The sequence below is a fragment of the Malus sylvestris genome, chromosome 5, assembly GCF_916048215.2.
Source record: "Malus sylvestris chromosome 5, drMalSylv7.2, whole genome shotgun sequence".
Lineage (NCBI taxonomy): Eukaryota > Viridiplantae > Streptophyta > Magnoliopsida > Rosales > Rosaceae > Malus > Malus sylvestris.
The window spans coordinates 45,066,217-45,092,091 of record NC_062264.1 but is presented as its reverse complement, the minus strand read 5'-3'; the positions used below and the strand labels follow the sequence as shown (position 1 = coordinate 45,092,091).

The window sequence follows — 25,875 nt, the reverse complement described above, 5'->3', positions numbered from 1 at the left end:
CCAAGAACCGTTTATCATGGTTTAAATTGTGGGAAGTGATTTTCGCACTCTCATTTTCTCATGAAATCCTTTTTTTTACTTTTGATTAAATCATCAGAAAGAGAATCAACAAAAGTAAAGGAGAAAGCAGAAGTGTGGAAATTACTACCCTAAATCATAAGGCGGCTATTAAAACTCAAATGAAAAGCAACTTCTTAAAACATTCATCCGAATTTCCCACTGCATTTACAAGCACAATTTACAACTTTTGAAGTTCAAAGACACACATTTGATCACTAGCGACAAAAAGAATACAAACAACGACGACTGTCTCATCAAGTAAGGTCGCATGTATGAATCATACAACATCACTACACTTGGTTTTGCGGCAAAAACAGAAAGAATACAAGGAAAAAATGTTACAAACTTATCATCCGTACAGCAGCCAAGGGAAAAACTTATCACCCATACATCTGTGTCAAAACCCTCCACAACCACTTATTTCACAACCTCAAACTGCATCATATCACACTGCAGTCTGCTGCTATGCAACGTCCACACGTATGGACTGAACGAAACCCTCGATCCTTTTCCTTATCTCTTCCGGATTGGCGCCCACGAGCTTCTCAACCGTTGCACCTTCCCTCATCAGCAAAAACGTTGGCATCGCCATTATCTCCAGTCGAGTCGCTACCTCCTGAGAAAACACAACAAGGAGACGCCATCATAAACAACAACGAAATCCCCGTGAATAGCAGGTTTTAGTCCCTCTCTTTGATTGTCCGATTACTGCAAGTACTTGACAGGTAAGTCTTCCAACTTTCTTATCTTCGTAGCGAAAAGATTTGTAAAACACGCATGATTGGAAGCGATATCCGAATAATTATAAACAAAAACTCAAGCAACATTCAAACCCCTAAACGAAAATTCCCATGAATGTGAGTTTTTAGTCCTCTTTGATCACCATTTCTTTGAATCATCTGTCTGCACCGAAAAAGGTTCGTAAACTCTGCCGTAACCTCGAAGCAGATATGGCTCGAAAACAGCGGATCAAAAGGTCGGAAGCTACTTCAAGTTCAGAACCCTCATCAAATGCAAAGATGTGTCTGTCATATATCTTTACCGGATTCGATATAATACATATACATATACAGATTAGACATATACTTGTTTGAAGAAATTTGGTTAATTACCTTAACCTCGTCGACATCAACGGTGAGAAACAGAACATCCGAATACTCTGAGGCAATTTCCTCGAAGAATGAGTTCATAACCACCGAAGGCATGCACCACGAAGCAGTGAAATGTGCAATAATCTGCAAACACATCCAACCAAAAACCAATTCAACAACAAACTCATAATTCTGAAGTTGTGTTCAAAGTAATCATGTTCACGTGCAACAGCCAAGATGGCTAGAGCGGTTTGCTTCTTTTGTGCAAGTTCGAATCCCCATTTTCATGTAGTTTAGATTAGATTAGAATACCGCTCGAATGAAACGGGAAATCGAGAGAGTTGAGGAGACTTACAGGGCAGCCTTGGTTGGTGGCTTGGGAAACATACAAGTCCCAAGTCTCCACAGAGTCGACTTTTATGGCTTTGGGCCTAGGGATCTGCTGCTCTTCATGTAGTTGACTTGCCATCTTCCTCTTCCTTCTCTTCCTTCTCTGCTTCTTCTCTGGCTTTGGCTCAGTTGGGTGCCCTTTTGTAGTTTTTGATTCAGATATCCGTGCCTGTTTTGACAACTCTGGAATTAAAACTCTCTTATTTTTTGTCACATCTTGAAAGCAACAGGCTTGATATTTTCATTTCATGAAAACTGGTTGGGAAACAAACAAGATTAGGATTGATATGAATGCTGTTGGGTCCACTTTAAACTCATTGTTGACAATTACGGCGGATTTTTTTTTTAGGATCCTGTAATCGTGTTCGTTCATCACATATAGTGCGATAAGTTTTCGTTAGGTACTATTTATATTTGAATTTTAAATAATTTATAACCGCACGATTTATAATGAACGGATACGATTGCAGATCCTAGGAAAAGGATCCGGCAAAAGTCCTTTTCAGACAATTACTTTACTTTTAAGTGATATATTAATTTAGATTAATCTAGAGTGTGAGACGAGAAATTCAAACTAAGAAGAGTAAATTCGGTTTTTTTGTAATGTGACCAAATCTATCTATAAAAGCGAGAAGAAACAGAACTAGTGCAATTTCGGTTGTTTATTGGGAGAATGTGTATTGTTCCTTGTCAAAAAGTTAAAAAAAATATTAGAACAGCTTATAGAGAGTTGTGCTATTCTTTATAGCAAATCAATTATAGAGTGACATCAACTACTTTCATAACACCGGAATAATTTAACGCACATTTAAAACTGAATAACACGAAAGTAAACATGTAGATATAAAGATGGTCCCACGTCAAAATCTTAAAGAAATCTCAACGGTGGAATATATTAAATCATTAATTGTGATACAAGCGTTCATCACAACGATCAATCAAGTTACTAAGACAATAATTCTATATTGTCACAACTCATAAGCATCAAAAACTAACAGATGGATCTCTTAGGACAGGATACAAATCTAGAAGTACAGATTTTGTAGTACCTCGAAGCACAAGAACTACAAAAAACAAACCTTACACACCCCAAATCTGCCTCCATTATACACACAACACACGCTTTCTCTCATACAGACGACATAAACCGAATGCAAAACGAAAATGATGACAAAAGCTAGCCGTAACTTAAACGATTATCGACAGGCTTCATGGACGTTTGCCTTCGAGGAATCCCGATTTCGCAGGCATTGACCCTAGCAGCGAATCGAAGAGAGCAAAGGGATTCCCCAACTGAAGAGGAATCCGGAGAGATGTTGACAACCATCAGCGTTTTCGAATCCCCTCCAAGACAAGGCTGTTTATACATTCAGATGTCATCCAACGATATAACTATTACAATTCCTTGAGAACAAAGAAAGCTGACATAATGGTAAAACAATCAAAGATTACTATACCTGTAAAAGATAGGTCAGCTTGGAGTTCCTAAAAGGAACATGGTCCTCCTTTTTCGCCAAAGCAAATATGACGTCGCTCAACGATGACAAACTTTTGTTAATGGCCTAATTATTAATGACATTGTTAGCTAACCGATAATAAAAACTGAGAATATTTCACATCTATCCGGGAGAAAAAGATTGGGGATTTTAAAGAAGAAAGAACCTGAGTTTCCTTCAACCGCTCTCCGGTTGCGCCACTCCTTGACAATCTTTCACTTCCAGCTAGGTCAATAAGATTTAAGACTCCTTGGACTTGTTGTTCAGTGTTCTAACAAGGTTAAAAAGCATATAAGTAACTAAACTTAGAACAAGCCGATGAAAGATTGCTTAAAAGTACAAACAAATCATCGCATGCGGAAAACAAACCTCATTAATCCCAGATATACGCAAGGTAAACACGAAATGGCTTCTCGAAGATTGCTCATTCATATGAGTCTTGCCTACAGACCTAAGAGATCAAGAGATCATATATGACAGAACCAAAAAAGTACATAATCATATATCAAAAGTTGTATACAAAAATACCACTGATAGTACTGCAAATTAGATGTAACGCTAAAATGACACCAAAGAAATAGCATTCAAGAATGAAAAGCCACATCAGTTTTGTGTTTTGATGTTTTGAAAACTTGACATAAACATTGCTAAGTGCAACCTTTCAAATAAAATATCACAAGGCCAATATGGATGCTCTTGAATTTTGATGTATACCTGCTATGTGCAGCCTGTTCCAAAAGAGATGAAATTTGATTTATGCTACAAACGTCAACGATCGTGAGGTCAGAAACGTATGTATTTCCATTTGCATCATGCTTTATCGTGTACTGCTTTCCGCAAACACCATTTTCTGTCTTTAACAAGTCTGCACTGCTTGAACGACTAGTGGATAACAAGTCACGAATGTTCTCATTATATATTTCGAGCATTGAGGCCTGCATATAATTAAAAGGGCATTATAATTTGCAAAACTAAATAAACAAAAAACATGATATATTACCTGCATTTTGTATTTCCAACCCTGAGCCTGAAGAGCTTGACTCGTTTGGAATATTTGCTCTAGTGAACGAGGTATTAAGCCTTTCTGCTCCGGAGCATCTGGTCTGCCCATCATAGTATAAGTTTTTCCGGAACCTGTTTGACCATAAGCAAATATGCAGACCTGAAAAAAGACAATCAGAATTTTCTATTTAGTACATGTCTTTGACCGTATGAAAGGTAAAAGAATTCACCAAAGAGGTTAGAAGCAGGTCTAATTCTAAAAACATAATCCAAAAATACAAAGGGAGAGAAGAAGGATCAGTACATAACCAAAATACCCAATATTAAAGCCTGACAGCCAATTGCTAAAGGCAAAAGTTATGCTAGATTATGGACTTAGAAACCAAATAATGGGGGAAATAAGCGTCACCGTTTAAAATGCCGAGAAAAACAAAATCAGCCTAAAAAATAAAAAATCAGCCTAATGAACATGTAATTCCTTTAAAAGCATATAAATAAGATTTAACATGTACCTTGTAACCATCAAGTGCACTTTGTACAAGTTGCGATACTTCCACAAAAACGTCTTGTTGGGAAGTCTCGTGGTGAAACACTTTGTCAAATGTAAAATTAAATTTTTGGCCTACAAGTTCAAACATTTGAAGTGTAATTAGATCCAAACAACTGAGTAAAGTGGTGTATACGTCTATATGATTTTAAACTAGATTAAATTGAAGCCAAAAAACATTAGACATGCTCATACCACTTTGTACCAAGTCAACGCCTCTGCCAAGAGATTCGGTTGCTGTAGGATAAGAAACTACAGGGGTTTCTGTTGCATTAGCATCATCAGGTAGCAATGGGCGGACTCGACAGAATACCCTGATATTACCTTTTAATTCCTATTAAAGAAGAATATTAGTACCCTGAAATCTTGCTGATTATATAACATGTTAAGCAGTGAAAAATTACCAGAATGGTGTTATGTAATTTTTTCCTTAACTTCTCTCCTTCTAGTATTTGCAACTCTGATTCAGCCAGGCGGTTTTGCAGCTCCTGCACGATTCTCTTATGTTCTTCAAACTCTGTCAATGTTTCTGAAGCGGATCGACTGACCATCTAAAAGAAAATAAACAGTATAGGTTTAACTTATGAATTGACAGGTATAAGAAACATTTTGAAACTCCTATTGAATTAATATTACCTTAAGTTTATCATTTGCGGCAAATAACTCATGCTTTAATGTATCTATCTCTTGTTTTTGAGATGAATCTCTTTCCTGGAAAAGCATGCCCAGCACAGTATTAAAAAATTGATACATGAGGAAATCATAAATAAAAAATTAAAACAAAATAAAATGAAAAGAATGTAACACAAACCTCCAAGGCTTTTGATTTTCTCATCAACCTATCTAACTCTTCACACGACAATTCAGTGTTTTCCTTGTACTTCACCACTTGATCCCTCAAATCTTGAATCTCTCTTGCATGCCGATCGCGGTCATCTCTAACTTGTTGCAGTTCCCCACGAAGGCATTTGATTTCATTATCTAATAGTTCCTTCTGCTTTAATGTTTCTTCCAATGAAGCCTGCACAAATGTGCATACAATAAAGAGACGTGATATATTCTTAAATTCCAGATGAATAAATGGATTATTCCCAATAAACCATCTCTTAGTTGACGAAAAAATTGAACTAAAAATAGATATCATCAACGCAAGGAATGCTGCACAGATACTTACTGTTACTTTAGCCAACTCATCTTGCAACGCCTTATTGTGAACCCTCAAATTGCTAAGGGTCTCCAGAACAGTCCTTTTCTCATCTTCAACTCGTTTGAGAGATTCGGTGGCAGTTTCAAGATCTTTTTGGAGTTTGCTATTGTACTGTTGTAGACTCTTGTTGTACTCTTGTGCTCGATTATACAAATCCTGATACGAAGAAACCTGCAGCGACACAATTTTAGAAATATACCAATTGCAAATTTTGATAACCGGAGGGGAATTGGGAAAAGAAAAGTAATATGCAGAAAGAAGAGAAAAAACACTGACTGTACTATTACCTTCTGGTCTGCAACTAATTTCTCCTCCCGCATTATTTCAAGCTTCTGTGAGAGAGAAGCTTGCAACTTCTCAGCAGCATCCCTTGCTTCCTTTTCACTTCTATGACTAGCAATTGCATCCTGTATGCCAAGCAAAGGGATGAAAATAAAACATGTGACGAGAATCGCACGAGCCAAAAACAAAAGCAGGGATAACAATTATATCACCTAAGTTAGTGTGTAACTACATGACTGGAAACCTTACCAATTTCTCTGATTCTTCCTTTGCAAGTTTCTCTTCCAAAGCAGCCATACTTTCCCTCAGCTTTGAGTTTACGGCATTGAGCTCATCGACCTTGTTTTTCATTTCCACCTCTTAAGAAATAAAAAAATTGAACACATATTACAAATCTGTTCCTCTGAACAAAAACTTTCAAATATCAAGCACAACAGAACCATATAGGTTCGTTTGCAACCGAAGCACGATACTACTTGACGAATTACTTGAGATTTCCAACTAAAAACTCTATATTATTAAGATACCACCACGTACAAGCAATTTATTGGTCCGGTTATGAAATTATGCCACTCCAACAGACAATGGAATGAATAAAGAATAAAAAACTACCAGTATCCGAGCATTTTTTTTCAGCAGAAGCCAATGCATTCCGAAGCTTTTCCTCCTCAAGAATATGCCCTTCCTCAACCTGCTGCAACCATCTGATGCATAGCTTCAGCCTCTTGCTGTAATCAGCTAACTGATCAGCTTTCCCCTGCCATATAATCAAATAGAAAAAGTTAGAACAAACCATCAATTCATAGTTCAAAATAAGCACACACAAAAGCCCTATTTAAAACAATTGGGTGAGAAATAAACCTTATGATCAAATTTCTTCACTTTTAACTTCTCAACCAACAACGCCTCGACTTCTTCCTTGGTAAACTCAACATTGCCACACTCTGATCCCTCCACACTGCCTATATCGCCGGTACCTGCTGCATCTTGCTTAACAACAGCAAGTGGCGGTCGTTGGCGGCCATTGCTACTTGGTAACTCCGGTTTTCTTGTTTCGATTCTTCGCCGCTTGTCTAAGGGAACTTCATCAAGACTACTCTTTTTCTACACAAAACAGAAACCCACAATTAAAATCCACCATTTGAAATCCTTCTGTACACACTCCTACTCAACGGATCGATATGATAATAAACATTAATTTTCAACCAAACCCCAACATTCATTTCCTACATTTTCCATCAATTTCGAACCCAAAACAAAACCAAAACTGTCAAGTTTAAATTTTTTATTCTATTTTTCAAAAAATCAAAGTTATGAAATGAAAATATAAAACTTACAGAAAACGGACTCCGAGGAGCCCTGTTCTGGTTGCGAGAAGCCATGAATCAGGTCCCGTTCTTCGCCGTCGATCTGGTGGAGCCGATGGTCGGATTTGCACAAACTGGGGTTTGGATTGGTGAGATCGAATTAGGGATTTTGGCAGAAAGGAGAAAGAAGAGGGAGGAGAGTGAAAATTTTGAAATTGGATCTGGCGGTACAAACATTAACACGCTCCTCCAAAAAGACTGGTGATTATTTGGGCCGGGTCGGTTTTTTGTGGGTCGAAGGACCCAAGTTAATTGATTTATTTATTATGGTCGTTTTTCACACATCAGAAGAATTTTATGAGGTGATGTTATTTTCACGTTCATTTTTACGTTTCACACACGGTTATTAATCTTTTCTTTTAGTTTTTTTTTAAATCATTTAATCTGATAGTTAAAATTTGAGAAAAGTGTGTAGGGTAAAAAAGAAAAAATGTCTAAATAGCACTACCATTCTTATACCATCTCATGATTCCAATCCAAGTTGAAAACGCTACCATAAAATTGAAATTTATGAACTTTCAAAGTAGATAAGCAAACACCTGAAGATTAAAACAACACAGAAACAATCTAAGATTAAAAAGTATGAAGTACTTGATGTTCAATTTTCATGTATTGCAATTCAATATTTTCGTTGATGCGATGACATGAAATAGAAATGGTGAAATTTGGAGGCTTCAATCGATATTTGAGAGAGAAACATAAATAGGTTGCATTCGAATAACGCTATTTGAAAACCAAAAACTCAATGGAGCATTTCCATAAATTGTTTATGATTTTTTCTTCCTGTTTTTTTTGTTCGCATGGGATTGAATATTCCGACATAACAACCTAGAATTGTATCACTATAAATTCACTTAATCCGTTTTCAAATTTCAATTAGTTTGGCAGACATTAAATTTGGATTTAACACACGAATGGAAAATTCATCAAACATATTTGGTATACAACATATGAGATTTTCACAAAAATTTGAAACTTAAAAATACCAATTAAAATTTGCAAGTGTTAGTTGTGGCTTCCAATATGAAAATGGATGCTGATTCCATGGTTTATTGATTGGAAAATAACTCATGTGTTTCGGCAAGAGTGCTTCAGCATAACCTTTCAGTGGGCCTCTGAATGTATGAAGTTGACTAATGCTCGATAGCTTCGAGGTTGGTGAAATATGTATAAACAAAATTCGTCCTCTAACCATTGATCAAATAGATGTAGATAATCCTTTGTACATAATTCCATCTAGATAAACAAAAATAGAACAAGAACTAAGAAGTGACTTCGATTGTAAATAATTTTAGAAAAAAAATTCATGTCACGGGTATATGTAGGTACAACAAAACAAATATGCGTAATGTCATATGAGAACTTAAAATGCGTAAAAACTGCACAATTGATTCAAAAATATTGTCATAATCACATCATGAAAGTAGGGGAGTTTCTCAAATTTTCACTTGATCAAAATCTCGTGGTTGACGGTTGTGACGAGGCTCAAATGGATATCATGCTAGAGACTAATAACATCATTGTCATAATCTCATGGAGTCCACGTGTCCAAATAATACAATCCTAGTTGGAACATTATCCAGCTTGTCAAATAGAAAATGCGACAAGGAACACTTGTCAACCTCCCATTGGCTAAAGCCACATCCAGCTTATCCAACCAGAAAATGGCAGATAAGGTCCTTGCCCGGAGCCACTCTACATCACATAAGCATAGAACAAAACATCACAAATCATCCACCTAAAAAAATATAATTTCCACATTTCTGCCACTGAAAACTGATCGTTGTTAAATAACAAATAAAACTATCTCAGAAAGTTAGGAAGGTTCAGGAAATGGCACAAGCTATGGCTTCAGTGGCTGGCATGCACGGCTCCTCCCAGGCAGTTTTGGAGGGCAGCCTCCACCTAAGTGGCTCGTCACGCTTGAACACGGTCAGCAGCACCGGCAGGCTAGCCGTGGCTAGGTCAGGGCTCACCATTAGAGCCCAGCAAGTACCTTCGGAGCCCGAAACTAGCCGTAGGGCCGTGCTTGGTCTCGTCGCGGTTGGTTTGGCCTCCGGGTCATTTGTCCAAGCTGTACTTGCCGAGGCTAAGCCCATCAAAGTCGGTCCTCCTCCACCACCCTCCGGGGGATTGGGTAAGCCCTTCACTCTTGACCTTGTCACTACTTTTCAGTCATAGCATGGCAATTGCATTAGAATACTAAAACATAATACAGAAACTTGTTACGAAGCTGAAAAAACGTATAATGTTTTAGGACTCGTTTGAGACTGTTTCTGTAAGAAGCACTTTTGCTCATGAGTGTTGTTTTTATTATAACACAAAATTTCAATTGCTTATTGAAAAAACACTTAATTTAATGGCATTATTAATCATTGGAATTGGATTTGCCACACATTATATTTAGTATGAAAGGCATGAATTGTTAATTGGGTGTGTTGAGGAACTTATGGAGGTGAATTTGTTATCGTTGTGGCAGCTGGAACCCTAAACTCGGATGAGGCAAGAGACCTTGACCTGCCATTGAAGGAGAGGTTCTTCATCCAACCACTCACTCCGGCTCAGGCAGCCGCGAGGGCGAAGGAGTCAGCCAAGGAGATTTTAGCTGTCAAGGAGTACATTGACAAAAAGGCATGGCCTTACGTCCAGAACGATCTTCGTCTCAGAGCCTCATATCTCCGTTATGACCTCAAGACCGTCATTTCTGCCAAATCTAAAGCCGAGAAGGAGCCCCTCAAGGAACTCACCGGAAAGCTCTTCAAAGACATTGACGGCGTAAGTTCACCACGACACAAACACTTTTTTTACTTGACTTAGATTTTGGTTTGTATTGATTCATACACTTATGTTTTTTTGTGTCTGGGGACAGTTGGACTATGCAGCAAAGATCAAGAGCACCCCGGAAGCAGAGAAGTACTACACCGCAACCGTATCTTCCCTCAACGATGTTCTTGCAAAGCTTGGCTAAAACCCTAAAAGGGATTAATGTATTTGATGTATAAGGCTTTTTAAGAGCTTTGTTTGCCTGTTTATGAGATCAAAATGTTTGGATGCTATTTGGAGGAAATCTAGTGATATTTAAGCATCATATTTTTGGGCGTTAATCGTGAACATAATTGTTTGTTTCCACAGAAAAAGATGCGTGAAAACACTGGTTCTTAAGATGAACATATATAAAGTTGTAATTTTGTAGACAAGAACGATGTAACTGAAATTTCGATTGCTCTTGATCGAGATCATAAACACATTCCACTTTACGTACACTCATGAGTGAGTGAATTGATTCAAATATTTCGTCTAGAACAAAAATCTTGAAGATCAACATGAACAGCTTCAATATATAGTAAGATGAGCAAAGCAAAAAGGGAAATTTTGCAAACAAAAACCCATGTGGACTGAAATGGTAATTGCACTAGCTAGTAGTCTACTCCTCTAGTCTCATTCCCTTTACAGTCACGAGGGTTGATTTGCGTAGAGCAAGTCGTTTCTTGAGGAATTCCGAACGTTCCAAAACCTCAAGGTCCTCAGTTTCCATGTCATAGGAAAGAACTTGCCCTCGGCCATTTCGAAACCTGAGTGAGCTAGAATGAGCTTGTGTGAGAACTAAATGATCCGTCCAAACTGTGTAGTCAACCTTTAAATTTTTCAAAGGAATGATGGTCTTGTTTCGACTCCATTTGTGTTCCTTGAAGTCTTCTAACACCAAGATGTGAATGGCTCCCCCTACTGTTTCAGCAACGCCTAGACAGAGATCCCAAGGAAAAGCCCGAACATTCTTCAAATTTAGGAAAACTCCCTGGGGCAAAGTAGTTGTGGTGAGACATTCACTCCACAGATCAAGAGACTGAATTTGTAGGCACGAATCATCATCGTGTTCATCTTTTATAATTTTGGAGATATAAATAGCCCAGTTAACCTTATCTTCCTCACAACAATTTGGCTTCACCACCCATCTGCCTTGTTCCAGAAAATTCAGCTTTTGGCGGAGCAAGGGTCTCCACATTTCATCCTTTCCAATTGTTATAACATCAACACCTACTAAACTGCCCTCTCGGCGATAAGCACAGGCCACTTTACACTCACCAGTAAGGGAATTAAAACCGAGGTCCAGAACTACTCTGGTACCCTCGGGTGCCTTGGGCAAGTAGAGCACTTTGTGGGTTGCAGGATTTCTAATACGGCAAACTTGAGAAGTTTTACTCTTCTCCAAATACAAGCCACTACAATCACATTGAAGCTCGAAATCCCCATAGGAAGCAACTCCCTTCATTCTCTCCTTATCCCATTGGCATTGATAACAAGGTGGCAAACCGTAACGTGTTTGAGCCCTATGCTTTTCTATGAACTTGTAGCCCTCAATTAACAGACACCATTGCTTGCAGACACACTTGAATCTCACCAAAGACACCACGGGCAGCCACAACAAAATCTGAGCAACAATATCAAAGGGAAGCTCTCGTAATTGTTGCCGCGGCACTTCTTCTTCTTCTTTGGTATCGACACATTGGACTCCCATAGTATCGAACATGGGATTAATCAAAGCTGCAACGAAAAAACAAAATTAACAAATCCAAATCAGAACTGGAAGACCTTCGTATGCGACTCCGATACTCATTAAGATAAAATATTGTTTACGGACGTTGGATTACAAGAAAGCGATGCTCGAGCCGGATTAATTTGCCAGAAATATGTAAAAATTGAACCGGCGACAACCCTACAAGGTTTTAATTAAAATAAAAAATAAAAACAATTGAACCACAGACACTAAAGAGGCAATCAAGGGTCTTGAACAAAGTTGAACAGAATTTTTCCAATGCCCGGAAGCTCGCTCAGAAGCTGCCCAACCCACCAAGTGCTCGACGAAATGCATCAGTTAAAAATTCGCATTATTTTCTTGTTAAAATTTTTTTGATGTTTTACAATCCCGAGATTAAAATCCTGAATCCGGCACGATAAGATTGTAATAAGAAAAACATGCAGCAATTAAATTAAAGAGATCATATATTTACCATGATCGGAAATTCACAAACTTGTTGACAAGATTAGTGGATCCGAGAAAGCGAAAGCGATGCTGAAACCAGACGGAGAAGAACTTGTTCGTATTAAACACCTGTCACTCGGTCAGTCGGTGGTTCAAATAAACTCCGCTGCCTGCCGATATTTAAGTTTCACATCCACTCTACCCTACACAAAACATTCGATTCAGCTGTTGGGTTTCTGGCTGGCTTTGTTTTGTTGGGCCGGGCTCTCATTGAATTTTATTTATAAAAACTAACGAGAATAACTTGAAAACTTTAAGTTTTAACAAAAATGATAAAAATCTGTTGTAAGTGAATAGTATCAAGATTGACTTTTTAGAGTAAAAATATGGTTTTTCGTTAAAGTGAACAGTACTGAGAGATTTTCGTTAAAGTTCCCTTTTATTTAAGGTTAACTAGTCGATTCAGTAGTTTTTTTGTTCTTACAAAAATGTTATTTTTACCATCTATTTGTATTATCTCACTTATAGAGATGAGACCCACATATATTGGTGGGGCCATACTTCTATTGGAAAGAGGTTACAAGTGATTATACAAATAGATGGTAAGTGTATAACTACTCTTGTTCTTATTATTTAGTTTGAGTTCAATAATGGAACAGGACTGAATAATCCAATTTGGATGATGGTTTTGATTTTTTGATTTTTTATTTTTTTATAACTACATTTCAACCAAATTGAGCGCAGTGGCGTTTTATGATTCATTCAGCTAACTCCACTTAGTGAGATAAGGTTTGGTTGTTGTTGTTGTATAGTTTAAACATAATCGAAGCAAAAAAAAATAGTAATGCTAGGGAGATCAACTATGTAGACCAAATTATGTAAATTATATGATGTAACTGTTGATAATTGGATTATTATTTAAGTGTTCATTAACGTGCTCATTTTTTATTTGTGGTACATCACATAATTTACAAATTAGTCTAAAAAATTAGTCTACCTCTCATTACTCCGAATTTTTTTTTATGAAGTTGGTGGCTAAAGGATCAAACAGCTCCCACTAGTTTTGGTCCCTAACAATATTTGGGGTTTTTGCTTAACAGCCTTTAATGCTTTAGGGATTCTAACTCAAACATATTGGAAGGCCTTGGTCCAGCTACTGATTTAGGCTTACGTTTATTTATTTTCAAGGACACCAAAACAATATAATTTATAACTTTTCATGAATTTAAAGAAGTAATCGAAAACTTTACACTCATGAGCGAGTGAACTGAAAACAATCATTTGTATGACACCCTCGTGCGCATCGGGCAAGTAAAAGTACTTGGCAGTTTGCAGGATTTCTGATCTGACAAACTTACTTGAGAAGAACCACTATTATCCAGAAATAAGCTAAAATAACGATTTACAATGTTGAAATTCTCATCGGTAGCAAGTCACACTTAACTGGTCTAGTTCTCATGTTTCGCGATGAACTCATTGCCCTGACCAATTAACAAACACCATTGCTTGCCCGCACACTTGAATCTAACCAAATTCTCATCGGTAGTGAATTTATAATTGCTCAAACTTCTCTTAAGAGAGATAAGTGTAACAAAATTCTTAGACCATGTAATTCCAATCGAACGACAAAGAAAAAAGAAAATAAACACAGCAATGTAATCCTGTGTACTCGAGAAATCATGGGTTTTACTTCAAAAGTGCACCAACGTTTAAGAAGTTCAAGGGAAAATTTAAGGGCCTCTAGCTATGTTTCCACAAAACTCAGCAAAACATGTAGTGAAATCTTAGCATTAAGTGCTATATATGTTACAACCGGTGACTAAAAAAGTTCAAACTTACTGTAACAAAAACAATATAAAAAGATGAACAGAAAAAATGAAATTTGGCAAAACAAGGAGCCCATGCGCAGTGAAATTATAATGCGACTAGTCTTGTACTCCGTTAATCTCTGATCTCATTTCCTTGAGAGAGATGAGGGTTGACTTAAGTAGAGCTATTCGTTTCTTCAAGAGTTCTAAACTGTCAAAAACCATAACAGTCTTCTTTTCCATGTCATAGGAAATAAGTTGTGCTCCATTTTGAAACTTTAGTGTATTTGAACAAGCTCGTTTAATAACAATTTCATCTGTCAAAATTGTGTCGTCGACCTTTAAATTTTTCAAGGGAACGATGATCTTGTTTTGACTCCATTTGTGTTCCTTGAAGTCTACCAACACCAAGATGTGAAGGTCTCCCCCTACTATATCAGCAACGGCTGGACGGTTATCCCAAAGAAACGTCTGGAGATTCTCCAAATCTACGAAAACTCCTTCAGGCAGAGTAGAAGTGGTGAGACATTCACTCCACAGATCAAGAGAATGAATTTGTAAGCACATATCATGCCCCTCGGTTATAATTTCGGGTAAATGAAGAGCCCAGTCAACCTTATCTTCCCCACAACAAGATTGAGTCAGCACCGCTTTGCCTCGTCGCAGCCAATTCTGGTTTTGCTTGTGCAAAGGTCTCCATGTTTCGTCCTTTCCAACTGTTATCACTTCAACACCTACCTCTTTCTGTGCCCTATTGAAATAAACACATGACACTTTACACTCACCAGTTAGTGAATTGAAACCGAGGTCCATAAATTCTGTGTCACACACTTGTGCATCAGGCAAGTAAAGCACTTTGCGGGTTGCAGGATTTCTAATACGGCAAACTTGAGATGTTGTACTCTTCTCCAAAGACAAGCCAGAACAACAACATTTAAGCACGAAATTTTCATCGCAAACAGTCACATACAATTTTTTATCCCGTTCGCAATGATAAGAAGGTGGGAGGGTGTAACAGGTCCGATCTCTGTGTTTTGCAATGAACTTGTAGTCTTGAAGCAACAAAAACCATTGCTTGCACACGCACTTGAATCTCAGCAAAGACAGCACAGGAAGCCAACTCAAAATCTCAACGATAATTTCAAAGGGAAGCTCTGACGAAACTTGTGTCGGCCTTTGTCTTCGTTGGTAGTAACGCATCATTGTCTCAGTATATTATTCTAAGGACACTAGGAGAGCACGAGCAAGAGAGATTCAAAGCTACAGTGATAGAGAAAAAATCCCAAATCAAAATAGAACAAGAAGGTTCATTCTAAGCTATCTAATCGAATAAAGCACAACGTTTTAATATTTATGCAAGCCCTAGCTTTAAAACTAAAACCCTAATTCCTAGGGTTTAAGAATAACCTTCTAATCCGATAGACTCTAAATAAGTTACGACTTTGAATCAAAAGACTGTAAATAACAAGAGCTTACAAAAATTGAGATAAGAAATTACCTGAATTCAAATATGACGAGGTTTGCATTATAATCTATGGGAAATTTGGAATGTCCTTAAGGAATTATATCAAAGATATGGGTTTGCGGCTCACCACCAATTATACCGGACCTCGTATAACAAGTGGAACCATTTAATACAAGTTGCAATTACTTTGTAATTAAGCTGGCCGATGTGGGACTTTCATATTATTCAACACATACAAGGCTAGTAGAATCAAGAAAGTACCGCTCAAATGATGAATATATGAGAAATATGTAGAATTGACTACAATCTTTTTGTAGAAATTGATTTTCCTTGAATTGATTTGTGTAATAGTAGAACATATATAGCAAACAGAGGTTGACTTGAATAGCAAGTCTAATTTATTACAACCAATTACAATTAACGAGAGATCAATCTAGACGAATCTGGAGGGATTTGCGATGGTGAGATCTCGAGAGATTATAACCTAGACCTAGGTGATACCATGTAGAAATTGATTTTCCTTGAATTGATTTATACAAACATATATAGCATACAGAAATTGACTTGAATAACAAGTCTAAATAATTACAAGCCATTGCAATTAATAAGAAATCAATTTAATTAGACGAATGAGGCGAGATTTGTGGCAAGGGAATCTCGCTGACAAATTTAATAATAAATAAAACTGAAACCCTAACACCGAAAATGCAAGAGAGCACCAAACTATGGGGTTTCTTGAAAAGGTTAAAAAAAATGTCTAATGCGACTTTGAAATTCGTCTAAAAAGAAAATAATACACAACCAAGAGTTACAAGAGTACTTTTCATAAGATCAGCCGAGAACAATAAAACTAATGAGATAAGAACTGCACCATGATCGCAATTTCACAAACTTTTAGAGATTGGTGGACAAGAATAGAGATAAGAATTTCACCATGATCGCAATTTCACAAACTTTTGGATGTTGGTGGACAAGACTAATTATTCGATTAACTGTTTCTATTAATTTATCCCCTCCTAACAAAAATTCAAAACAAACTAAAGTGGCGCTCCCAAACCATAACAAAAATTCAAACAAGCTAAAATCACGCTCTTAAACCAACAAGGCTCTCCGTTTTACAAGAGTCAGGCTAACGTCTATCGTAAAAATAATGTAACAAGCTACAACTATAAAATAAGTGGTAATAAAGCAACTCAAGATTTTTTATTTATAGAAGATGCAAATTAATGTAACAACTGGTATAGCTAATTAAAAAGTTCAAACTTATTTGTCAGAAAAAACGGTTTGGAAGACTGATATAATAAGACCATCGTCTATGATGAACAGAAAAATGCAAAGTTTCTCATTGTACATGAAATTATAATTACTCTATTAGTTTACTGCTCCTTTCTGGTTTCATTCCCTTGAGGGTCATCAGGTTTGATGAATGACGAGCTAATTGCTCCTCCGCTATCTGTGAATATTCGACATCCTCAATACTCCTTCTCCTCAAATTGTAAGTATAAAGTTGATCTCGCCCCGCATAAAATCGGGGTTGATCTGCAGAACAACTTTTGACGAAATGAATTTGATCCTTCAAATGTCGGTTGTCCTTTAAAAAATTAAAGGGAACAGTAATGTTTGGACTCCATTTGTGTTCCTTGAAGTCTTCTAACACCTTTATGTTAAGGGCTTCGTCTACTACCTCAACCACCGCCGGACAGTTAACCCAAATAAAAAATGAAACTTCGGTCAAATCGGAGAAAACTCCTCTAGGAAGATCAGTGTTAGTGACGCGTTCACTCCACGGCTCGAGAGATTGAATTTGTGCACACAAATCTTGTCCTTGTTTTATAATTTCAGGTAAACGAACAATCCATTCAACCTTATCCTTAACACAACAACTTTGTTGAAGCAACCATTGGCCACGCTTGAGTAAATTAGGGCTTGCATATTTCAAGGGTCCATTTCTCATCCTTTCCAATAGTTATAACTTCAAGCCCTACTAAATAACCCGTCTTCTTTGCCTTTTTGCGGTAAATAGATGCCACTTTACACTCGCCAGTATGCGAATTAAAAGCGAGGTCCAGTATTCTTGTACCTGTTTGGATTAAAACTTAAACTTTGGGCTCAAAAGGAAGTTGGCCCAAAAAGAGGAGAAGCCCGAAGTTCAGCCCAAGCCCAGAAGACAGAAAAATCTTTTCCCGAGTGGTGCAGATCATTTGCACCACTTGCTCACCTGCCTAGAGACCAAGTGGTATAGACCAGCCAGCTAATCAGCCCAAAAGTACTTTACAATGGTAGTACAAGTAAATAATTGATGAGTGACTATCCTTCAAATTGCATTCGGGCAAGATTATTGCTACAGGAAGCCAAACCGAAGTGTCTATAAAAGAAGAAAGAGAAATAAGAAATGAGAACACTCAATCAAACAAACAAATACAAGCACAAACTCTGCTCAAAGCCAGATTTGCCTTCAAATGAAGCTGTAGTCAGCCCAAACCTTCATCTCTTTCAGGATAAACCCTCACCAAAAACCTTTGTAATAGCTCTGCTACCTTGTCCTAAGCTTTTTGTAGTATCGATTTCTTTCTGTAAACTCATCTCCTTACCCCCCTTTCTAAAAACTCTCAAACCCCTTGATAAACCACAAAGATAGGAAGTTGCAAGACGATCAGCCTTGCCCGACCTTCTTTGTTTTTGTCTTTTCATTCATTAGCCTAGCAATATGTTGTATACTTCAAGTTGTATTCAAATTATTTCTAGTAAGACTATTAAAAGACTCTCGCAGCTCTTGAATCCGATTTGAACATGTCTTCATAGTTCAAACCAGATCTAAGTTCTAAGCTCTCGGGCATGTAAGATTGATCATTTAAAAGTCCTTGGCCTTAAGGCATAAAAAGAACCTTATGTGGATTTAACTCATCCACGACAAGCTTTGATAACAAGAAGTCTGAAGTTACTTGGGGCACAAGTAATTGATCTATTTCTTAGTTTTATTTCTATCATATTATGATTATAGTAGAACGTTTGAGTATATAAGGGATTCGGATGGAAAGCATCAAGGCCTATATCTAAGGCCTTACAAAGGCACCTATTTGGGTTAATTCTGCTCCGCGAGCTCGGATAATCAGAAGTATAATGGTTATAACACTTCTGCAGACAACAAAACAGACATCGTATATTCGAGTACTGGGTTAGTTCTTGATTGGAAGCCTCAAGGCCTACACCTAAGGCCCCACAAAGGCACCTGTCATAACTAACATGGTCTATCAGGTATATGTGCAACTAAAATTCAACATCCATTTTACATCTGCCATGCTAAAGATGGCAGTGGCATGCTTGAGCACTTAAAAGTTAATTTTGATTGTGAGCCTCAAGGCCTACACCTAAGGCCCCACAAAGGCACATTTCAAAGTTAACTCTGTCATTCTCTTTCAGCTTTGCACTGCAGCCTTGCCCGACAAGCTTTGCCCGAAAAGCCTGCAAGTGAAGTAGAAGCCCGACAGAAAGCATCAACCGGCGCCAACCTCTCGGGGAGCTATGTGCTCGTCGGCTAGAAGACATCCCCGACGGAAATTCTAGCCACGAACAGTACCCTTGGGAGCATCAGGCAAGTAAAGTACTTGGCGGGTTGCAAGATTTCTAATATGGCAAACTTGAGAAGTGACACTCAACTCCACATAAGAACCAGCACAATGACAACTAAGCTTGAAATCTTCTTTAGAAATAGTGACTATGAAACACTCCAACCCCTTTTATATTTTAAAATTGGTGAGCCCGTGGGGCCCACCTTGTTTTATTTTTCCGGTCTCCCACTCTCCTCTCTCAGTTCTCCATTCTCCCCCACCTCTCCCGTAACTCTCTCCCTTACACTCTCTCGGCTTTCTTTGTCTCAACCCCTCCGAGGGCTTTTATTACCAACAAACATCACCATCGTCTTTATCTCGTCACTACGAACTCAACCATAGTCTTGGCATCTTGGAAGTCGAACCATGAAGCCCCGTACAAGAGCTCCGACGTAGACCATCACTTTCGAGGTAATTTCTGGCCAAACAATGACCAGTTGCCCGGCGTGCAAGGTATCAATCTTTTCATCTCGCTGAGAACTACAACTTTCCTTTTTGTTTCATTCAATTTAGTTGAGTATTGAAGAAGTTATACTTATTTGAATCTTACCCAGTTTCCGGCGACCTTAGAGGTTTTCGAGGCATTTTCTGGTTAAACCACGACGAGTTAGACATTGTGTAAGGTACCATTCTCTTCGTCGCTTCAAGAACTACAACTTTCGTTCTTGTTTCACTTGATTTCGTTGAGTTTTGACAAAGTTATGGCCGTTTAAAGGTTGTGCAGTTTCTGACCGATTTCCGGCTTTCTCTCCCATTGGGTCCGGCGACCCACCAAACCCAAGGCCTTTGGGCCTTCCTTGCCGAGTCCAACCTTTTGGTTGTGAGGCCTTTGGGCCGTGAGTGTGTTGTGTGTTGTGGGTGTGTGTGTGGGTTTGGGGTTAAGCCCAAACCACCCCTTTTCACCCTAACCCTTTGTAACCAAAAACCTTAGGACCCAAAACCCAATAGATCCTAATCATATTTAAACTAAACCCTAATCCAGATTCAAGTCTAAAACCCGTTCGACCTAGTTTGACCGTTAACCTCCGGTCAACGTTGACTTTAGGGTTGAGTTTTCAGGTTTTCGCCCAGGACTCTTTTTAGGAAATTCGACGTCCTGAACCCATTTCCAATGTCCATTTTTCCAAATTCAATCGTTTAAGTAGAGTTTGACTAAATGTGCTAAAATTACATGATTTTATAGTTTAATTGTATAAATGAATAGCATGCCTACGAGTTTATGATTTGATTTTATGTTAAGCTTGTTTATTAAATATATTGATTTTGTCTCGTGCTTTTGGTGAGGAATTAACTGTTGGCTGAGCTATATTTTGGAATATCGTATTTTCTATAAAAACCATGAACTGGTAGACTATCTGATGGATGACGATAGGATGCTAGAACATGTTTTAGAAACCCCTCTTTATAATATAGACGATGAATGACTTTATACTATGAAATGGTTATTTATGAGAGGCGTAACTATTTGTGCGTACCTAGTGGATACTATGACGCCTGGGGCGAGGATCTTGTGTTGGCAGATAGGCCGGGATAAATAATCCCTAGCTACGGGTTGAGAGACACGGAGCAGGCATTGGGCCAGGAGTTGGTAATCTCTGGCTATGGGCGCATAGACCACAGAGTAGGCATTGGGCTAGAAATTATATTATTATTCAGTGATCTTATTAGCAGCACATCGCGCTTACGAGACGATCTACGAGATGATACACGCGATGATTTATATGATGTTTTTCCGCATTATACTTGTCGAGATATTTTATGGCATGTTAGAGTTTCAGAAAAACCTATCACTTATTATGTTAGTAGTTTTCTTTATTTAAACTTTGGGGGTTAGTATGTTGATAACTGTTTTATTATTATTGTATATATATGAACTTGGTCCACTTACTTTTGTTTTGCGCCCCCATTCAGGACTTAGGATCAAAGCACCTAATCCCGGCGTCAAGACACTTCCGCATCAGCATCTTTGAATCCTCTCGATGTATGACCCACTTCTTTATTCATTCAATTGTATCTTAATTCTTTTAAAGCTCTAGTTAGTTGTATGCTCTGAATACGTTCCTAAAATTTTAATTCATTGTATTTTAAATTCGTAACCTTTATTTATTTCTAATTCTTAGCTTTTGTATCAATTAATGGCTTTCGTCACCCTCGGGTGTCGGCCAACACGTGTCTATCTTGGTATTCGGGGAATATCAGGGTCAGGGCGTGTCAGATTGTCTTGCGACTTTTATGGTTGTATCGATAAGAAAGTGGCAAAACATAACTAGTACGATCCCTATGTTTAACAAAGAACTTGTAGTCTTGAATCAACAAACGCCATTGTTTGCACACACACTTGAATCTCAGCAAAGACTCCATAGTCAACAAGCTCAAAATCTCAATGATAATTTCAAAGGGGAGCACTACTTGTCGAGGTGCCACGCGTTTACTATACATGAAGAAACTTAGTTAAATTCGTCTTTAGAAAATATAAATTTTTATTTTATGATATTACAGTGGAATGGATGATAAAAAGCAAACTTAAAATACTATGGGAAATACATAAACTTTTCAAATTCAAAGCTTAGGGTCTGCTTGGAATTGATCATGTAAGAAATACTTCTCCTAATTAGAGCTCTCAGTACAATTGTTTCTTGGAAGGTTTGAGGTATCTTCTTAGTTCCCAAACAACCTGGGAAGGTTTGAGATATCTTCTTAGTTGCTAATACCCGAGTTATGAAGTCAATACATATAATTTGTATAAAAACCCTAGCTAGTTTTGAATTCTTGAAAAAACTATTCTAAAATAAAACAAATATAGCACACAACTTTGAATACAAGACTGAAAATAAGGAAATTAAGCATAAATAAAAAGTGAAACAGTTTTCAAGTTTACCATGTTCTTGTTTCCATGATGGCCTTGCCAAAAGTCAGCCAACAAAACGATGCTCAAGACGATTCAGCATATATAAATAAATAAATAAATAAATATATATATATATATATATATATATATATATATATATATATGTTTATGTACATACAGTGATTTACATGAACTAGAAGACTAGATAATCATGAACTAAACAGTAATGTCTATCAAAATCAATGATTTGTGTTAGGTTTTTAGATAAAAAGTTATCTCTTGTGTAGGCAGCCTATCAGCGGAGAGAAACTCTTATATTTGCTTTTTCGCTGGCGCACACAAAATTACCCAAAAAATAAATAAAATCACTCTCTCCCCTCACTTGCGTAGTTCGAATCCCTAATTCCCAAAAACCCCAAATCTCCATCTCCTCCCATGGCTCCCAAACGCCCATCTCCGCTGGACGAACCGCCGGCAGCTTCTTCGTCGGAAGGTCAGGAAGTCTCGTCGGAGGAAGAAGAAGGGGAAGAAGAGGAATCCGGATCTGGGTCAGATTCCGAACCCGAAGAGCCTCTGCCTTCGAAGACCTCGTCTTCAGCACCGATTGCCGAGAAGAAGCCACCGCCCAAGAAACCGGACTCCTCTGCCGCCAATTCCAAGCCGCAGTCTTCATCCTCTGGTTCCGAGGACGATTCCGATTCCGATGTGGATAAGGATTTGGTGGTGAAGCCGATTGCTTCGAAGCCAATGGAAGAGACGCCGAAGACAAAGAAGCCCAGATCAAAGCCCGCGGCTACTGCTACGCCGGCGGCGAAATCCGGGTCCAAACGGCCCAGCGAGACCGAGCCCAAGGATTCAAAGCGGCCAAAGAAGAAGGGAGCTGCGGCGGAGCAGGAACCGGACCAGGTCGAGGAGGAAGCGAAGAAGTCCAAGCTGTTCCAGAGGATTTGGAGCGATGAGGATGAGGTAATTATCTTGAAAGGCATGGTTGATTATACCAGCAAGAAAGGGGCGGACCCGTATTCCGATATGGGTGCGTTCCATGACTTTATCAAGAAATCGCTGAAGGTGGATGTGAACAAATCCCAATTGCAAGCTAAGATTCGTCGGCTGAAGAAGAAGTATGCGACTAATGTGAAGAAGAAGAAGTATAATCTTACTAAACCTCATGACCAGAAGGTGTTTGACTTGTCGAAGAAGGTATGGGGCGGCAGCGGCGAAGGGTCGAGTGGTGTCAACGAGCCGTCTGAACAGCCAAAGTCCAATGGGAAGGCTAGGAATACCAAGACTTTGGCTTCGATAAAAGCTGATATTTTGAGCTCACCGGAGCGTTCAAAAGAGGCCGTGAAGGTGGATTTGGGTCTGAATCCGTGCTCTTTGGAAAGTTTGAGTGAGGTGATTGGGTTTGACAAGAGTTTCAGGGAGCTGGGATTACCGGAGGGTGTGGTGAAACAAGGTTTGGAGTTGATTGGAGAGTCCAAGAGAGCTGAGTTGAAGGACAAGTGGAGGAAGCTGCATGTTGCTGAATTGGAGCTTTTTGTGAAGCGGAGCGAGTTAATGAGAGATCAGACGAAGGTGATTCTGGAGGCTTTAAAGTCATCCGGCCATTAGAATGTTGGATCAGGTATACCAAGTCGAGATGTTTGTGTTGATGTCTAGAAAGATCATGTTTAAGGTTTTAGTAAATGTTAATTAAGAATTCTGTAGCGTTTAACTGCTTACTTTGTCTATTCAATCTTTCCATGGATAATGACTGGCCATCGGTGTGCTCCTATGTGTTTATTTGAGGTTGTTATTGTGGCAGAGTGTTATCTCCTGTTTTACTTCGAGTATTTATTATTCTGCGGTGTTGTTGTTGCTATCTCTGATAACGTTAAGCAGGGGTATATAATGCTGCAGCGATATTGCCGAGTGTTGTTGAAATCTTAGGTACATTACGTTGTTTGTACTTGTTTTGGTTATTCGAACATTTGAAAACAAATGTTGTGGCACTATTGAGTGTGTTGAATTGCTGCATTTGTTTTCGGTTACTAATCTTAGCGTATAAGAGAATGGTCAAATAAGATCATTCAAAACATGTTCATATTTTAATTCGTTAGACGTGCTTCATTATCGTTATAGTTGTAGTTGTTTCAATCATTTGATTGAGTCTTTCATATGATCTTCCGGGTGGTATGGTACTTGACATGCTTGGAGGTCTTACGTTATCTCCAAAATGTTTGCACCAGTGGCCAGGCAGTGGATCTATTGATTCTATTTTCCCCTGAATTGGTACTTGACATGCTTCTGAGATGCTGCCTGGTACAAACAGTCAAACTCATTCTTCTTTCTCTCTTACCTCACACCTTCACTCTCCTCCTCTGCTTTGTCATTTTCTGAAGTGAGAAATCAAAATCGATCAATTCATCCCCAAGAAAAAATCCCACAATATTGTCACTTATATTTTCCAGTCCCGTTATCTAATCCCGAGCGAAAGCTCGGTATTTAGCTGTACGTTAAAGCGATATTAGCAAGAACAGGCAAGCGAGTAGTCTGGGGTTTGCATGTTCTTGAAGATTTGTGCATAACAGGTTCTGGGTTTGTGAGTTTAAATGATTTGTCCAAGTCGAAAGGTTGAGGTTGATGCTGTGGCCGCGGTGGCTGGGGGTTTTGGATTCCCGGTGGGAGCCATGGGAGAGCAGCAAATCTATAAAAATGTGTTGCCCTTTGTATCTGAAGGTAAGAGGTGGAAGTGCAAATAGGGATTTTGATTCAAATTCGATATGGATTTAAGAGAGAGACAGGAATGGGGAGGGAATGTGGGATTTGGAGCAGCGCAAGGTGGATAACGAAATTCTCTCAAAATAGACTCTTCTCCACCTCATCTTTTTAGCACATAATTTTATAACGATGACACGGGAATTATGACACAAATATGAGGTGTTGGAGGAGAAATTTTTGACGGATGATATCCACATGCTTTTATGTAAGTAATGATAAATTTTATTTTTTAATTTATTAACTTTTTAATACACATATCCGACAATTTGTATAGTGACACGTGGTGTACCATCTCGTGTGTCGGTCATATGGTCTAAAATATCCATAATATCCTGATATTTCCATCGAAAATTCCGTGTTTTTGGACTACCGATATTTCCGATATCATCGATATTTTAAACCTTGCTAAGTCACTCATGTATTTTACCATGCAATATATAAAGTATAAAATATTGTACTAATTTATTATATATAAATGATTATGGTGTGTTTAAACTTCTTTAATTAATTACTACATATTTTATACACTCACAATGTTTGCCAGCTCGCTATATAATCAACTTAAATCAGTTATATCTATCATGCTATGCATTTCCTTCCAATTTTTTGTGATAAACTAATAGATAATTGACTAAATAAACATCTTGTAAAGTTTCAATAAAAATTTCCAAGTTTTTCTTACAATTTTCGTGGTTTTTATTCAATTTTTATCGATATCGATAATATCCCGATATTTCTATCGAAATTTCCGTGTTTTTGGACGACCGATATTTCCGATATCATCGATATTTAATACCTCATACTGAAAAATCTATCATAAGAGTTTATAAAGAGTCTCACTTTTAAGAAATGATATTATCTAAACTAGAGGGAAGGGGTTGGGTTGGACTAGTAATAATATGATTCATATTCGTCTTAGCGAGAATCAAATTTAAGACCTTTTATTTATAAATAAAGAGCACA

General features: G+C 38.1%; 6 protein-coding genes and 1 pseudogene across 7 annotated transcripts; 2 read left to right on the top strand and 5 right to left on the bottom strand.

Moving 5' to 3' along the window:
- Window positions 1–202: 202 nt before the first annotated feature.
- On the bottom strand, window positions 203–1,715 carry LOC126624823 (thioredoxin-like protein CXXS1). Its single transcript, XM_050293934.1, has 3 exons — window positions 1,507–1,715; window positions 1,173–1,295; window positions 203–676 (listed from the first exon to the last, which is right to left on the bottom strand). The coding sequence occupies exons 1-3, from the start codon at window positions 1,618–1,620 to the stop codon at window positions 524–526; spliced, it is 390 nt and encodes a 129-aa protein (XP_050149891.1). The 5' UTR covers window positions 1,621–1,715; the 3' UTR covers window positions 203–523.
- Window positions 1,716–2,409: 694 nt separating this feature from the next.
- On the bottom strand, window positions 2,410–7,616 carry LOC126620606 (kinesin-like protein KIN-14C). The gene is made up of 17 exons (XM_050288808.1): window positions 7,413–7,616; window positions 6,937–7,179; window positions 6,688–6,832; window positions 6,325–6,434; window positions 6,081–6,200; window positions 5,761–5,964; window positions 5,398–5,607; window positions 5,223–5,297; window positions 4,991–5,137; window positions 4,782–4,920; window positions 4,552–4,661; window positions 4,038–4,199; window positions 3,752–3,972; window positions 3,407–3,488; window positions 3,204–3,308; window positions 2,999–3,103; window positions 2,410–2,898 (listed from the first exon to the last, which is right to left on the bottom strand). Exons 1-17 carry the CDS (start codon window positions 7,455–7,457, stop codon window positions 2,719–2,721), a joined length of 2,403 nt encoding a protein of 800 aa, XP_050144765.1. The 5' UTR covers window positions 7,458–7,616; the 3' UTR covers window positions 2,410–2,718.
- Window positions 7,617–9,169: 1,553 nt separating this feature from the next.
- On the top strand, window positions 9,170–10,530 carry LOC126623213 (oxygen-evolving enhancer protein 3-2, chloroplastic-like). Its single transcript, XM_050292010.1, has 3 exons — window positions 9,170–9,579; window positions 9,922–10,217; window positions 10,312–10,530. The coding sequence occupies exons 1-3, from the start codon at window positions 9,276–9,278 to the stop codon at window positions 10,408–10,410; spliced, it is 699 nt and encodes a 232-aa protein (XP_050147967.1). The 5' UTR covers window positions 9,170–9,275; the 3' UTR covers window positions 10,411–10,530.
- Window positions 10,531–10,647: 117 nt separating this feature from the next.
- Window positions 10,648–12,634, bottom strand: LOC126623212 (putative F-box protein At1g50870). The gene is made up of 2 exons (XM_050292009.1): window positions 12,452–12,634; window positions 10,648–11,984 (listed from the first exon to the last, which is right to left on the bottom strand). The coding sequence occupies exon 2, from the start codon at window positions 11,968–11,970 to the stop codon at window positions 10,867–10,869; it is 1,104 nt and encodes a 367-aa protein (XP_050147966.1). The 5' UTR covers window positions 11,971–11,984; window positions 12,452–12,634; the 3' UTR covers window positions 10,648–10,866.
- A 1,553-nt stretch (window positions 12,635–14,187) lies between these two features.
- LOC126623626 (putative F-box protein At1g50870) lies at window positions 14,188–15,847 on the bottom strand. Of its 2 annotated transcripts, none has more exons than XM_050292575.1 (2): window positions 15,730–15,847; window positions 14,188–15,491 (listed from the first exon to the last, which is right to left on the bottom strand). In XM_050292575.1, the coding sequence occupies exon 2, from the start codon at window positions 15,432–15,434 to the stop codon at window positions 14,349–14,351; it is 1,086 nt and encodes a 361-aa protein (XP_050148532.1). In that variant the 5' UTR covers window positions 15,435–15,491; window positions 15,730–15,847; the 3' UTR covers window positions 14,188–14,348. The 2 variants fall into 2 exon arrangements, with proteins under 2 accessions (XP_050148532.1, XP_050148534.1); XM_050292577.1 differs by having other exon boundaries at window positions 14,188–15,460.
- Window positions 15,848–16,880: 1,033 nt separating this feature from the next.
- LOC126622963 (uncharacterized) lies at window positions 16,881–19,612 on the bottom strand (annotated as a pseudogene).
- A 2,795-nt stretch (window positions 19,613–22,407) lies between these two features.
- Window positions 22,408–23,955, top strand: LOC126622986 (probable transcription factor At1g61730). The gene has a single exon (XM_050291643.1). The coding sequence runs from the start codon at window positions 22,588–22,590 to the stop codon at window positions 23,761–23,763; it is 1,176 nt and encodes a 391-aa protein (XP_050147600.1). The 5' UTR covers window positions 22,408–22,587; the 3' UTR covers window positions 23,764–23,955.
- Window positions 23,956–25,875: the final 1,920 nt, after the last annotated feature.

What these genes read in the sequence shown, in the direction of transcription:
- LOC126623212 (XM_050292009.1), bottom strand. Translation starts at nt 11,970, where the DNA reads ATGTTCGATACTATGGGAGTCCAATGTGTCGATACCAAAGAAGAAGAA.
- LOC126624823 (XM_050293934.1), bottom strand. Translation starts at nt 1,620, where the DNA reads ATGGCAAGTCAACTACATGAAGAGCAGCAGATCCCTAGGCCCAAAGCC. An exon ending in CCACCAACCAAGGCTGCCCT is followed by an intron (nt 1,296 to 1,506) that starts GTAAGTCTCCTC and finishes ATGTGTTTGCAG; the next exon opens with ATTATTGCACATTTCACTGC. An exon ending in TTGATGTCGACGAGGTTAAG is followed by an intron (nt 677 to 1,172) that starts GTAATTAACCAA and finishes GTGTTTTCTCAG; the next exon opens with GAGGTAGCGACTCGACTGGA.
- LOC126623626 (XM_050292575.1), bottom strand. Translation starts at nt 15,434, where the DNA reads ATGATGCGTTACTACCAACGAAGACAAAGGCCGACACAAGTTTCGTCA.
- LOC126622986 (XM_050291643.1), top strand. Translation starts at nt 22,588, where the DNA reads ATGGCTCCCAAACGCCCATCTCCGCTGGACGAACCGCCGGCAGCTTCT.
- LOC126620606 (XM_050288808.1), bottom strand. Translation starts at nt 7,457, where the DNA reads ATGGCTTCTCGCAACCAGAACAGGGCTCCTCGGAGTCCGTTTTCT. An exon ending in AATTACATAACACCATTCTG is followed by an intron (nt 4,921 to 4,990) that starts GTAATTTTTCAC and finishes CTTCTTTAATAG; the next exon opens with GAATTAAAAGGTAATATCAG. An exon ending in GTTGGAAATACAAAATGCAG is followed by an intron (nt 3,973 to 4,037) that starts GTAATATATCAT and finishes AATTATATGCAG; the next exon opens with GCCTCAATGCTCGAAATATA.
- LOC126623213 (XM_050292010.1), top strand. Translation starts at nt 9,276, where the DNA reads ATGGCACAAGCTATGGCTTCAGTGGCTGGCATGCACGGCTCCTCCCAG. An exon ending in ACCACCCTCCGGGGGATTGG is followed by an intron (nt 9,580 to 9,921) that starts GTAAGCCCTTCA and finishes TCGTTGTGGCAG; the next exon opens with CTGGAACCCTAAACTCGGAT. An exon ending in TCTTCAAAGACATTGACGGC is followed by an intron (nt 10,218 to 10,311) that starts GTAAGTTCACCA and finishes GTCTGGGGACAG; the next exon opens with TTGGACTATGCAGCAAAGAT.